Genomic DNA, 15,176 nt, shown 5'->3' with positions numbered 1-15,176 from the left:
TCGTACTATTTGCATCTAGCGTCACTGGAGGAGGATACGTCTGTCCTTGAAGTAATTGTACAGATCTGTACTCTACCGTGGAAAAAGAGGTCTTCATTTCAGTCTAATAATCCACAAGAGAAAAAGTGATATGTTGTAGCCTCACATAGGGGACAAAGCTCTTATGTACCACAAGTGGTCCCTGTCCGTGTATCACAAAGGACATTGAATGATGTGGGACATAAAAGTGGTGCAGCCTGTTCTCTTCCAGTCTCCCACAGGAGCACCATGTGTGCACTGCTCTTTATGGCTTTCTCTGATCAATACCTTTTATAGGCTGTAATCCAAAACCTCTGTGAGGAATCAAAGAGCAGGGTATCGATGGCTCAGTTTTACAGCTGACCTGCTCCATTGTGTTCCCGGTGTTTACACTGCCTTCCCCGGCTACAGAAAAGACTTCTAACTATTGTGTTCAAAGTAGATATTTATTACAGTTTATGTGCCGCCCATCGAGCCATCCAAACTAGCAAAAAGGATTATGCCTTAAAGTGAACTTGTGGCCCACACAAAATTATACGTGTATCAACATTATAACTCCATCAAGAGTAAGACCGCTATCTCCATTCTGGGTCCCTATAGTGTTACGCATGCAGGAGGTGCGCGTGGGTCGTGGAATGAGGAGAGCCTGAAGGAGCGTGGCTAAGCGAACACCTGACTCTTCTCTAGAACCCCTGATGGTGGGGTTAGATATGGCTCCAGATGGACGCCAGGTGCTACTCCAGGACAGACTTCCAACGCATGGAAGCTGACCCGCAAAGGGACAGGACACTGTAAAGGCAGGTACAGGTAGGTACTGTATGTATACTGTCTGGCACAGCTGATTCACAGACAGGTAGGTACAGGCAGACATGGCTAGTATACAGGCAGGCGGTGCAGGCGGGTATGGCTGATATACTGGAAGAGGTAGGACTCAGTTCAACTGGACGGGCAGGAACAGCTTCAGAAGGAACTGGGTCACAGGAAAGGTTCCAGTCCGCAGGTGCGGACAGGCAGGGAACCGCAGGTTCCCGCAGGACAGACAAGAGAAGGGTCACATAGAACAGATAGAGTCAGGAACACACAGAACAAACACAAGGACGGGTACATACAGGAGCAAATTCACAAAGGGTACTTACAATGAAGTAGCAAGTGTAGCCACAGATCACTAATGTTGCTCAGTGACAACAGAATAGAGATAGCTACTAATTCAGACACAGCTGGTTTGGAGATAGGTATTGGTTCAGACACTGCAGGTTTTAGAGATAGGTACTGCATCAGATAGCTATATAGGTACTGGTTCAGACACAGGGATTTTTGAGATACGTACTGGTACAGAGAGCAGGTTTAGGGAAAGATCCAGATTTAGATACAAACAGGTTAAGGGATAGGTCCTAATACAGACACAGAGGGCTATTAAATGCATAAAGCATGTGAGAACATGATGCAAGGAACCTGGTTATGGTAAACAATTTTGAATGAGCCACACTGGGATATTTAGGTTAATGCATTGGGGCAATAGGCCAGTCAGAATAAATGCATTTTTAGGGCACACTTAAAACTGTGGGGTTGGAGATTAATCGTATTAACCTGGGAAGTGCATTCCAAAGAATTGGTGAAGCACGTGAAAAGTCTTGGAGACGGGAGTAGGAGGTTCTGATTATTGAGGATGTTAACCTCGGGTCATTAGCAGAACGGAGGGCACGGGTAGAGTGGTAGACTGAGACGAGGGAGGAGATGTAGGGTGGTGCTGAGCCATGGAGTGCTTTGTGGGTGAGGGTAATAAGTTTATACTGAATTCTGGAGTGGATGGGTAACCAGTGTAAGGACTGGCACAAGGTAGAGGCATCGGAATAATGATTGGTGAGGAATATGATCCTAGATTTACACATGGTCATATACCATGGTGAAAACAAGTTATCACTTAGCCAAAGGATAAGCCTTTGCCAAACTCCTTTCGCGGGCCGTCACTGCAAGCGGTCCGGTGTATGGGGGAGTTTCAAGAGAGAGCTGTCAGCTGAACGACCATTCAGCCGACAGCTATTTAATGTGAATGACCAGCTTAAGTGTAGGGAAGTTGAAAAATAATTAAAAAAAAAAATCAATACTCATCTGTTTAAACTTCTGCAGCTCCAGAACCATCACTCCGGGTGGTCTCCTTTTAGATTCCGGCAGTGAAACATGTTGTCCATGCATGTGACCGCCACAGACAATCACTGGCCTTAGTGGCTAAAATAGCATAGGATTACTGCGGTCAGCGATTGGCTGAAGTGACCAGTGTGTGTCCTGCATGTCATCACTGCAGTACCAATAAATTAAGACCATTGGGTCTACTGGAGCAGTGGTGCGGACGCTGGAGGGGTTTGGACAGATGACTACTGCTATACTACTGCTATTTTTTTTTTTTACCAATTTCCCAAAACTCACTTATGCTTTTAGACAACCATCATAAATCTGGTTCCGGATTTTTTAATACTAGTGATTTGGTTAGTGTAATTTTTTAGTCCCGTCTCCCATATTGCCTACATTATTCTGACCACGCGATCACACAATGTTTGAACCGTGAAGGAGTGCCTGTATATCACAACCTTACAGATCATTTGGTACATTTGATCCCATCGAATATAATGAAATGCCAGCGTGAACCTTGACAACAGCACTTGGAAAACTCTGCCGCAATCAATCTCCGAGTGCAAGCTAATCATGTTTATAATATTTGCAGAATTATTATCACCCATGGCTGGAGTCATTAACGTGCAGAGGGGGGACTATAGGAGGTGCGTTTCAGAAGCTGTTCACTTGCAGTGGGGGAGCAGAAACTCGAGGAGCGTTTGATAGAATAATCCATGTCTCTGTTTAACAAGCGTGAAGCAGGATGGGGTGGCGGTGATGGAACGCCATTGTTTAAGGGTTGGCATTGCTCTTGCTGGGTCTTCACAGCCCATACACTGGCATAATGAAGAGTCTTGTAAATTATTAATGCTGTGCTTATTTAGCCTCATCTATCTTGCAAATAATGAGTGATTGGTTTTATACATAATTACAGGAGCAGCAGCACTGAGAAAATGTATTCTTTTATTGAAGGGGGTTCATAAATAGGGAAAAGTGGGTGTTAATGTGGTGAGGGCTAGAAAGGTAAGAGCGTGGTGAGTCACACTACACTGCGTCTTACTGAAAGGGGAGAAGAGGAGATAAACTTCATTAAATGAGAAAACAGCAGGAACGGGACGGAAAAGATGAGAATAGAACATCAGTAATTGTGTGGATATGGCAGGAATGAATCTCAGCTGCCCACACATCCAACCAGTCTGCGAGTTCATGATCAAAACCATAAATTCTGTTACTTATGACACTGTTAACACAAAGCACGGTCTTAACAAGGCCGAATATAGCTGCGGAGCCTGCAGGAACAACCCTAGTAGCTGGATTTTTGTCAGATCTTTTTTTCTCACTTCGATGGACCATCCTGTGGAAATTATTTTCCAGACTACTGTATCTGGATCATCGGATTGTTCATATGAAAGAGACGAGAGTATAGAAAATCGACTACGTTTCATCCAGAAAACTTGTGCGATCTTTCATCCTTACTGTCATCCGTATGTCCATTTTTTAGTCCCGCGTGTGATCTGTTTTCATTCACGATAAAATAGTTTTAGGTTAATAATGGCAATGTATCTGTAAAATTTGGATGGCACACGGGGGTTATGGTGTTCTGTATGGGATCGAATTTTTTTTGCACCCACAGACTTGATTGAGTCTCCCCGGAGACATGGAAGAGAAGAGTGCGTGATGTGATTTTTTTCACATAGACACCCGGTCCACCGTTCATGCGAAAAAACGTTCATATGAACATCTCTATCGAATTAGATTGATCAGTGTGAAGTCCAATCTTTACACAAGACACCACACGTCCGTATAACATGCTCATCCGAACGAGCCCTAATACTTATCTGTATCAAGTGGGCATAGTCCCAGCACGCAGGGGTATGTATTCACTTTTGACCTGTGTTCTGTACAATGTCAATTTCCTGGATTGTCTTTATCTGACCTAGTGGCCACCTCTACTGTTCAGGCCTTTGGGTGCTCTTCGTTCTACATTTTAGACTCCTATTGATATTGTAGACCACGTCTTGTCCTCTCATGGGGGCTATGTCGCTCTCATGCACTGTGTGATCCACTTTTATTCTTGTCATTGTAATACTGTATAATAAAGTACATGTAATTTTTTTATATGTTTTGATTTCTTTGTGGTTGTTTGGCCGATTGGCTTTGTGTGTCGGTGGTGACGGCGAGACTAAATTCCATTGTCCGCAACCTACACTGTCCAATTGGTGGCACCGTGCTGTATATTTGGGGTAATATTCTGCATTGGTGGTCTTTAAATACTTATCTGTATGTATGCCCAACATAGCAGAAATGAGCACTATATTGGTAACACACCAGAGACTGTACATAAGAAAAATGTATTTTTAAAAGTGTATTCAGATCTTGAACATTTAAGATACATCCACAGGATATGCAATAAATGTTTGGCACATAAATGTGGCACCAAGAAAACCCAAATCTATCTTCAGCACAAAGTCCCATTTTGTACGGCTGTCAGTAAAACGGTGGTCAGAATTCCCATACAAAGGAATGGAAAGAGGCACGCACCTGTATGGGAATTGTCACCTCCTTTCCAATGACAGGACTGCGCATCAGGGACCCTTTCTTGACATAACTGGGGGTCTTATTGTTGGGATCCACTTTTACCATATCATTATGGCATATCTTGTGGATATGATCACAAACATCAGATCATGGGAAAGTGCCTGATCAAATCACCAGAGCGAGCTCTGCTCATATACTGAGTCAGCAATTTATTCTGAAAGATTTCATCAAAGTTCATTCACATTTAGGCTTTGTTTTCATAGTAAAGATTTGCACGATTTTCCGTACCGTTCCCCCATAACCATGACATCATGATATAAAAAAGGTTCCTCTGCTTCTTTGACCGCTACCAATTACCTACACCTCCATCTCTGGCGACTCACACAGATTTCCTAGACATGAAAACTTTTTTTAAAACTGTGTAAACAGACATGATCAAATGACTGGTGGATTACTTATAATTACACGTCAGGAAGTAGCCCAGGAAGATCATAGGCCATTACAGCTCTGCCATTATTAGTGGACCCTACTAATGTGTTACTGGGACAGACTGGGATTTACCTCGGCTGGTTGAGCGTTGTGTCTGGAGCGTCGCACTTTCTTTGGCACCAGTGGCACAGTCAGGCGGCTGCTTCTACAGTCCAGTGTCCCATTGGTAAGGTAGAGCAAAAGTTGGGTCATTGCTAGTTGATCACTGTAACATAAGTCAAGGTCTGTTGCCCAAATCTAAAGAAAGAAAATGAACAATGTCTAACACACAGCTCATGTCCATGTCAAGTTCTATCAACTGCAATTAATCCGAGCTGGACATAAGTAGGCTAATTAGTCGGCACACCCTGTAATCTAATGCCTGCAGAACATAAAATCAGTGGTCTACAAACTTCAAGGTTTATACTTTTAGATCAGGAACTTTGCTAGAGGGGTTCCCTTTAATTAGGAGCTCCCAAGCACATTGAAAGGAGTGGTCTTAAAGCAGCTGCCTCCCTACAGCTATGTGCCATCTGTATTGACCCCATTGATGGACAACTTCTGTAACATGAACACATGAAGTACGCATGTGCACAGCTCAGGGGAAATTGCTGTCTTACATTTGCATTCTTGGCATAAGTGTGTAATGACTTTTTCAAGGTCATAGTGAGCAAAGGCAATTGTCCCAATGAAGAGGTCACTTAGCTTACTTGACATTCTGTACACGGACATCTGTCCTGCTCAGTCCTCAATGCTGGGTCAGATTTAGGGTCTCCCCCTATGTGCTACCTGCCAGCGAGAAACTCCTCTGGTCGCACTGAGCCGAGCCAGTGGTGTAAGCGGCGGCTGTTAAATGGCATCATTATAACATTATTAAGAGGTCAGCCAGTCTCAGCCTCTTGCTAAACTCCTGCTAATTTCTAAATCATATTCACAAGCAAATGCCCTCTAAATGAATCACTGCCGGGAAACTCCTTAATAACCAACTGGCAGGAATCTGCTGGGCTATTAAAGATCCAATCCGTCATCGTAAGGATCTGCTCCGGGGGGCGAGGGAAGCGCTAATCGGCAGCTGGTAACGAGCTGCCCACAAGGGGGCTGTCCACTTCTGTTATTTAGAGATGGACAAACATGACCACAACAATTCACATTGTTTTTGCTGCCAGGAACAACGGTCTGTCATTTTGCCACTTTTACTAAGCGGTGTGACTAGGTGATAGCTGTCAAAAAGGGCAGTGATTAAAGTCGATGCATTGTATACAGCTGACAGCTCTCCAGCAGTGTCTGTGCGGCAGAGGCTTCGAAAAGCTAAATCAATCATTAAATGTGTATTTCTATTTTTTTTTTTTTATCATTTTATTATATAAACTTTTAACTTGGCCTTGTTTATGCTTTACAGCCGACTCAAGAGGAGCCTGCTATCTAGTACCCGATTTGGAATACAAATGATATGCAAACACAATGGTAATGGTTAATTGATATGGTGATGATATTAAAAAGCCAAGAAATTTAAAAGGAATCAGTCAGTAAGTTTTTGCTATGTGATCTGAGAGCATCATAATATGGGGGCTGAGACACTGATTCCAGTGATGGTGTCACTTACTAGGCTGTGTGTTGATGTTTCAATAAAATCAGCGTTTTATCAGCAGGAGAATTCCACTACAGGAATAGGTGAGTTGTGCCTCCTGGTCATCTGCTATGTAACTAAGCCCCCATCACTGATTGGCAGGTTTGTACCAATTCAGTGTTCACAGAAAGCAGCCAATCAGTGGTGTGGGCGGGGTTATACGGGGCTCAGTATTCAGAGCACTCCTAGATCTGCTGCAAAGAAAACACTGATTATAACAAAATGATAGCAAGGTGACCAGAAAGTGACACATCGCTGGAAACCGAGTCTGAGCCTCTACTTTTTGCTGCTTTCAGATTACATAGCAAAAATCTGGTGAAAGATTCTCTTTAAAGAAGTATCCAAGCTTCAGCAAATGGTATTCATTGTATAATATAATATTATATACTTTTTCTAATATATTTTCTTTATCAATTCCTAAAAGTTTTTAAGATTTCTGACTGTTGTAACTTCTTCTGGATAAAGATGAGTGGTATGCGGTCATCACAAGGGAGCAAGGACGGCTGCAGTTATCAGTTACACATTAGTGGGTTTTTGCTACGCAGATGGGAACTTAGCAGCCAAACTCGCAAATGGTTTACTATGATCTGTTGCGTTTTTGCTATGGGGTTTTTGGCCACAGGATTTTATCTTTACATCATCTGTACTTGCCATACAGTTGAAAAATAAGATTTAAAAACTTTGCCAAATTTTGCACATGGTTTCTGCTGCATTGTTCTGGGAACGATCTACTACATGTATGCCTTGTAGCAAGCTGCTCAATTGTGTGACCAGGACGTGGCGGGAGATAAAGATGGACAGACAGCAGAGATCCTTTAAATCATGAAGAACTTCTGCAGAACGTATATTGGAAACATTTTTGAGACCTAACGAAAAGGAAATCTGTGATGAGACAAGTGAGGCTTGAGAAGAAAGAAACAATTATTGATGTGTTAGAGGTGAAGTAAGGCCTAATGGCTGCCCAGGAAAACTCAGATCAGGCCTCTAAAGGTACGTACTGTATATATAATGTATATAACATATACTGTATGTTAGCATCTTACCTCTTGCTCAAAACTCTGAGGGTCTATGAATGTTACCAGTTCTAAGGACAAATATCCAAGTATCCCACGGGTCTTGCAGGCCTCTCCGACGCCATCACACATTGACGTCAGTATGTCGGGGGGCACTGAGCACTGAGGAACAGAGCTGCCTACACAATGCAATGGGCTGACGCTGTGAATCTGGTCCCCACAGGACAACATATGGATCTCCCCATCTGGGCTGATCAGCAGATCTATAGTTAGGCAGGTAATACTTTCTGCTGGTGGGAAAGCCTCAATAACTCCTCCTGGAATAAACAGAAGAAAAAGTACAAGTGTAAAAAAGAAACTAAAACAGAAAACATATAAGCAAATGTAAATCATCTGTATTTTTTAGGCTATTTAGGGTTACTAAACGGGCACATTTTTACATTTAGTGCAAATTAAAATAACTCTACAGTATGTTCCACAAGTGTGGGTTTAGGAGCTGAGCTCTCTCCACAGGTGTAGATGCCGGCTGTGTAACGTAGTCGGCATCTGTTAACAGCAGCGATCTGAGCTGGGCACCGATCACTGCTGTTAACCATTTAAATTACATTTAAATAACACAGTCAGCTGCATATTACTGAGTCGCTCACCGGCTCCCATTACCCAAAGGCTGAGCTACATAGCAGACCACCATTTACACTATATACTACAGTATACAGAACAAGCGATTAAAGGATTGCAGGTTGAAGTTCCCCTAAGCAGACTAGAAATAATGTAAAATATAAAAAAAAAGTTGTTAAAAGAAATATATTTTTTTCCAAATTACCCCTCTTCCCCCATTAAAAATAAATAAAAACATTTAATTCCCCCAAACTATGCATAAGCACATGTACCGCAGGTATTACATGGCTAGTTCGTTCCTCTGTTACTGAGAAATCAGTGTTTGGCTTGAAGATCTGAAGCCTCTGTCACTCCAGCTCTATTTCCCGCCCAGCGCCGTCTCCTCCTGCTTGACTGATGGCTCCTTTGCCTGAAGTCACACATTGTAGAGACTGTCAGTCAAGCAGGAGGGGGAAACTCTGGGTAGGGAGTAGAGCTGGAGTGACAGAGGTTTCAGAACTTCAAATAATTCTGCCATCCTATTTGCATATCAATTAAAATGTTGATGTCTCAGTAATGGAGGAACTGACTGGCCATATGAAGGTATTGCTGGACTTTTCTTGAAAAGAGCTACATGCGCATATAAATAGTTTGGAATGTGATACTCTGCTGCCAAATTGCCTTTAAGGGGTGAAAATGCCTTTCATTTTATTGTCACAAGTTTAACTGGTGTCAAGAGGACAAGGTAGAGCACTTACCTTGGCTCACTAATACTTGTAGAAACTTGTCCCATGTTGGATAACGGCTCCTGTTTATTGGCTGTGCATAGTGCGCCAAGACCCATGGAAGCTCCTGTGCAATCCTCTGCAGGGCCTTTTCCTAATGTGGGAGTGAAACAGATATGAGAAGAGCAACATTACATTACATCAAGAGCAAGAAGTGGAATATATACATCATGAGGGTAGGTACTGAGAGAAGGGGAAAAAATCGGACATTTGCAGAGCCTCATAGAATTCCATGGGTGTCAGTGCTATACAGATGGCACTCATCTAACATAATCGGTTTTCAGCACGAACCCTAAGAGTGTATGCACACGTTGCGGATTCTGCTGCAGATTATTTGGCGCAGATTTGTCTAAATCCGCAAGTTTATCTGCGGATTTAGTGCGGATTAGCCTGCGGTTTTCCCCTGCGGTTTGACACCTGTCATGGAGCGGGTGTAAAACCGCTGCGGAATCCGCACAAAGAAGTGACATGCTGCGGATTTAAAACCGCAGCAAATCCGCGCAGAAAAATACCCAATGTGTACACTGCGTTTTTCATTCTGCATAGACTTAAATGGTGCTGTACAACGCAGCAGAAACTGCTGCGGATCCGCAGGGATAAATCCGCTGCGGATCCGCAGCAGAATCCGCAACGAGTGCACACACCCTAATTGTGACGATTCTGCAGTCACTCGTAGTCCCTGTGTCATAAAACAAAAGGTCTGGAAACGGTAGTGGTTATCACATCTGAAAGGCAGCAGATCACGCATGGCCTTTGCATGTTCTACACAAATTTACGTAGGCACCTTCTCAAAATTGCTTTTCTTGGATTCCAATAAAAACGACCCCAGAAAAAGTAAAAATGCTTGAAGGGGTTATCATTTTTTTTGTATCTTTTACATTCGCTCTTTCTACATAAAAATATCCAGCTGCCTCTGTCCTTTGTTAATATAACTGCAGCATTGACATTGTGTTGATTATAGAATGACCACTGCAGCCAATCACTGGGCTCAGTGGTAATGCCGATGTAGATGGCAGCGATCACGTGATGCCAAAGGGACGTCACCACTGTAGCTATACCGACAAAGACCAGAGGCAGCAGCGGAAAGCTGCACCTGTAGCCGCAGGGGGTCAGGACAGCTGTATTTGTACAAAAAGACAAAAGAACAAAAAAAAAATAAACTGGACAAACCCTTTAGGTATATTATATTGTGAGCCCCTCGCGCGACAGGAACTGATGTGACTGTGTCCTCGGTTGGATGTAACTGATATATAAATATTGGGTAATGAATAAATGATGATAGCATTCAGCAGATATTTGCCTCTTCTCACCCTTACTCTCTAGGCATTTATATATATAAACGTGTAATATAAATAATTCTATATGTTATGACGTTATTGCTTCTTTTCATTAGCTGCACATAAATCTATATTATTATTGTAATCTTAATTTAAAATCCATTTCCTAAGCCAATAAATACACAGAAGGATTGTATGCATGGTAGACATTAATTTGGGGAGCAGCTTCAAAGGAAAAAAAAATAAAAACAAAGTATCAATCCTGCATCAGATCGTATAGCGCGCATACAATAAAAGCAAGGCAATTAGAATGGTTTCCTGGACGATACAATTCACTGTGTGCAACTGAAAATTATGTAATGATATAGTTTACATACTGTATACTCTAAGGCTTATTTAGCTATCATTTTGGGTGCACTGAGTGTTTCCTTAATATTTTTGGGGGTACTACTGCGGTAATTTTTAGTACTTTGCATGCGCTATTTTCTTTTATGGGTAATATGTAAGTCAGTGGTTAACACTGTTGCTCTGCAGCGCTTGGGAAAAGAGTTCAAGTCTAAGGACAACATCTACATGGAGTTTGTATGTTCTCTCTGTGTTTTTGTGAGGTTCCTCCATGAACTCCAATTTCTTCCTACACTCCAAATACACACTTAGGGAATTTTAGATTGTGAGCTCCATTGGGGACTGTGACTGATGTCTGTAAAATGCTGCAGAATATGTTGGCGCTATGTAAACCATACATCTATTATTTTTAGTTTGCGCAGGTATGCAGAGACATCAGCAGCAATCTCTGCGGTTGAATTGAGGCTGACAGTAAGGGCTCATACTCATCTGCGTTTACAAAGGACGAGTGCAATCTGATAAAAAAAAAAAATCAGATTGCACTCTGACAAGTGTTAGTCAATGATTCTGTGCTTCTCTGCAATTTTTTTTCTCCGCTCAGGTAGGACTGAGAAAAAAAATTGGAGCATACAGCGAGTGGCTGTGTATATCGGAGGATATTCTGCAATGCAAGTCAATGGATGTGAGAAAAAATTCTCACGATGTGAGTGAAGACGTCAGTAAGGTGACCGGGGTTCATTGGCTATGAACTCCGGTGACCTTACTTACATCAGCGTTAGACAGTGCAGGAGCGTTCTCATGCTGCTGTCTTAGTGTTTTCCAGCTGGCTTACTGAGCAGTTGCATCATGCCACCGCTCAAACAAACATCCTCATGTAGAAAAGTTGCAGTTCTTTGTGGAACAGTATCAAATAGGGATTATATCTGCGGACATGTGAGGAATACTTTGTGTTTTTATTTTGAAATTATTAAGGGGGTAAAAGAGGGTCAGTGTCAGGGCTTGGTACCAGGATATCCTGGGGCTAGGGGCTTCTCCCTTATCCCTCAAGCTAGGAGGCACCCTAGTCTATCCCTGCTCCCAGGATTACTTCTGATGGTGAAGACGTCAAGGCCATGTGCCTTGCTGTGTTCCTATGTCAGCCCTGATCTGTCCCCTACACCACCCAGGTACGTGGGCAGTAGTAGTGTATAAGAATGCACCAACCAAGCATACAAGGGAAGACAGACATGGATAAATGAAAATATCCAAGATCTTGGCCCCCTGAGGAAGCCATCGTGAAATGCGCTTAGGGGAGCGTGCCACGCTCACACTCACAGATATGGCTAAGAACCTATAATGATAGGATTTGCTTCACTAACATTGGGATATAATTGATTCAAATGGTCATTGACCTCATGGAACCCATGGCTCTTTATATTACCCATTTTTGGCAATTATGAATCTGGCATTATTTAAATGAATTGTTACTTTAAATTGATATTATATTGAATATTTTGGTTCTATTTCTCGACCTGTATCTTTGGTTGTGGGGTGACACCATATCTTGGTGCACCCTTTTTGATTGGATTTAAACATCTCTGTACTGACATAACTTTGTAATATATGCTTGCAATATTTTTTATATACTTGATTTGCGATTAAAGATTCTATATATTTTTAATGTGTTACTCTTACTGGTTTCTGTGCTCCAAGTCCAATATTTTCAAATTTAGGGGGAGCTCCACAGGGCTATAGCCCACAGTAGTCTGGTTTGAATACCCCAAGACTGTTCTTTATGATTATGGTTTCTGTAACTGATTTTTTGTTTCTTTGTATAGGAGGCTATGTGGAGGCCCATACTGTATATAGGAGGCTATGTGGAGGCCTATACTGTATATAGGAGGCTATGTGGGGGCTCATACTATAGATAGGAGGCTATGTGGGGGCTCATACTGTAGATAGGAGGCTATGTGGGGGCTCATACTGTAGATAGGAGGCTATGTGGGGGCTCATACTGTATATAGGTGGCTATGTGGGGGCTCATACTGTATATAGGTTATGTGGAGGCCCATACTGTATATAGGAGGCTATGTGGGGGCTCATACTGTATATAGGAGGCTATGTGGGTGCTCATACTGTAGATAGGAGGCTATGTGGGGGCTCATACTGTAGATAGGAGGCTATGTGGGGGCTCATACTGTAGATAGGAGGCTATGTTGGGGCTCATACTGTAGATAGGAGGCTATGTTGGGGCTCATACTGTAGATAGGAGGCTATGTGGGGGCTCATACTGTATATAGGCTATGTGGGGGCTCATACTGTATATAGGTTATGTGGAGGCCCATACTGTATATAGGAGGCTATGTGGGGGCTCATACTGTATATAGGTTATGTGGGGGCTCATACTGTATATAGGTTATGTGGGGGCTCATACTGTATATAGGAGGCTATGTGGGGGCTCATACTGTAAATAGGAGGCTATTTGGGGGCTCATACTGTAGATAGGAGGCTATGTGGGGGCTCATACTGTAGATAGGCGGCTATGTGGGGGCTCATACTGTAGATAGGAGGCTATGTGGGGGCTCATACTGTAGATAGGAGGCTATGTGGGGGCTCATACTGTAGATAGGAGGCTATGTGGGGGCTCATACTGTAGATAGGAGGCTATGTGGGGGCTCATACTGTAGATAGGGAGCTATGTGGTTCTTATACTGTATTTGTTAGGAGTTGTCAGTGCTCATACTGTATCTAGGTAGCTATATGGGGGCTCATACTATATAGGGAGCAATGCGGGGCATATACTGTATATAGGTAGCTATGCGGGGGCTCATATTGTATTTAGGAGGCTGTGTGTTGACTCATTGTATGTAAGGAACTGTGTGGGTGCTCATATTGTATGTAGGGGGCTATATGGGGAATATTGCCAGGGTCTGTGAGTTGCTATCCTCATTGCAGTATGGCTTCTGCTCTCCTTTTCTTGTCCTGATTGAAGGAATTCCCTGATAAAGCCCTGAATGACCAAAAGAGTGGGGAAAATGTCAGAAGAAGTTGCCAATAAGCTAAGTACACAACTGTTCAGTCCATAGAATAGTCCATGTCTACAGAAATGTGACAATGAGGTACATGGATGTTTTGTTGTGTTAATTGCACTGCCACACGATCGGTCATTTATGATCTGAAGAGTTATTCTTTGTTGTACAAGGACATCATATATGCTTCTTCTTGGACTTTGTAAGGGTTTTTTTCTGGATAGATTGTTTAAAAATAATAATGAGATTATATATATATATATATACACAAGGGGCACTGATTAAAGACTGACCCTGACTCACTTCCTGTGGACTGAGAGCAATGAGACTTGGCACAGTTATTAGTCCTCCTCTACATAGGTGCCACCTAGGAACACACACTTCTCCCATCACACCTCGCTTGTAGAAGTCAGCAGGGTGCCATTGTGACTTCGGAAATCAGAGTCTCATCATCTGGAAAATGCTTGCCCTTCAAAAATAACTTCATTGTTGGAAAGAGGTGGAAGTCCGTTGGTGCGAGGTCGGGGGAATAAGGGATGCAGTAGAATTTCAAAGCCACAGGAGCATGCTTCCATTTGGGCAACATGTGAGTTGTGATGAACAGGTGCATTCCCTTGCAGAAAGCGGACTTCTTTGGTGAGCATGCCACGTCTCTTGGCTTCGATGGCCTCCTGCAATTTCCACAGAAGTGAAGCATAGTATGCTCCAGTAATCATGGTACTCCTGGTACATAAATACTACTCCGTGCAGTTAGAGTAGTGGTAGGGATACAAAGGGGCAATCAACGAGGAGTGGGGGCACCATACCAAAGAAAGGGAATTGTGAAGGGCAAAACTAGTCCCTATCTTCCCTCATTTCTGCTTTTTTTTTTTTTTTTTTCTTAAATCACTGGGTTTCCATATAAATGTGTGTGTATTTATGTATTGGGTTTTTAAACGAAGTAAAAGAGAATTTTTAAAGGTTCTTTTTGTTATTGTTTACATGTATAAGGGCCTCAGATTGATTGCTTTGGTTGTTGATTGAGGGGGCTATGTGGGGGTTCATGTTGTATGTAGGGGGCTATGTGTGGGTCATACTCTATATGGGGGATGTCGGCATACTCAATTCTACTCAATATTAAGTCATACAATTATTAATATATTTTTATTATATTAATATTGAGCAAAATTAATTTCAGCGTATTTGTTCGGCCTCCACAATAATCACGGTCTGTCAAAGGGACCCTTGGGAAAATTAATCTCCCACCCCTACTGTATTTTGTATGTGCTATGTTCTTTATAGTGCCATACATAAGTGAAAAATCACAGATGATGTGATAGACAATCTGCAAATTATTTTAAATTGTGCTGTCTTACCCCAGAAAACTCACAAGACAATGCTGGCCACTAGGG

At 42.5% G+C, this 15,176-nt stretch overlaps 1 protein-coding gene across 11 annotated transcripts in view; it reads right to left on the bottom strand.

The window, feature by feature from the left end:
* The window catches only part of IQCH (IQ motif containing H), a 119,418-nt gene that overhangs the window by 17,281 nt on the left and 86,961 nt on the right, over window positions 1-15,176 (bottom strand). For all 11 annotated transcript variants that reach the window (XM_073568909.1, XM_073568907.1, XM_073568911.1 and 8 more), the window contains 3 exons: window positions 9,129-9,249; window positions 7,804-8,090; window positions 5,227-5,391 (listed from right to left, as the gene is read on the bottom strand). In XM_073568909.1, coding sequence (XP_073425010.1) covers window positions 5,227-5,391; window positions 7,804-8,090; window positions 9,129-9,249 — 573 coding nt within the window. The remainder of the gene's footprint in view (window positions 1-5,226; window positions 5,392-7,803; window positions 8,091-9,128; window positions 9,250-15,176) is intronic.

Source organism: Dendrobates tinctorius, unplaced genomic scaffold (assembly GCF_039654945.1).
Source record: "Dendrobates tinctorius isolate UK_male_01 unplaced genomic scaffold, ASM3965494v1 ptg000022l, whole genome shotgun sequence".
In the NCBI taxonomy this organism is placed as follows: domain Eukaryota; kingdom Metazoa; phylum Chordata; class Amphibia; order Anura; family Dendrobatidae; genus Dendrobates; species Dendrobates tinctorius.
The sequence above is the reverse complement of the archived record's forward strand: the minus strand, read 5'-3'. Positions and strand labels throughout refer to the sequence as shown.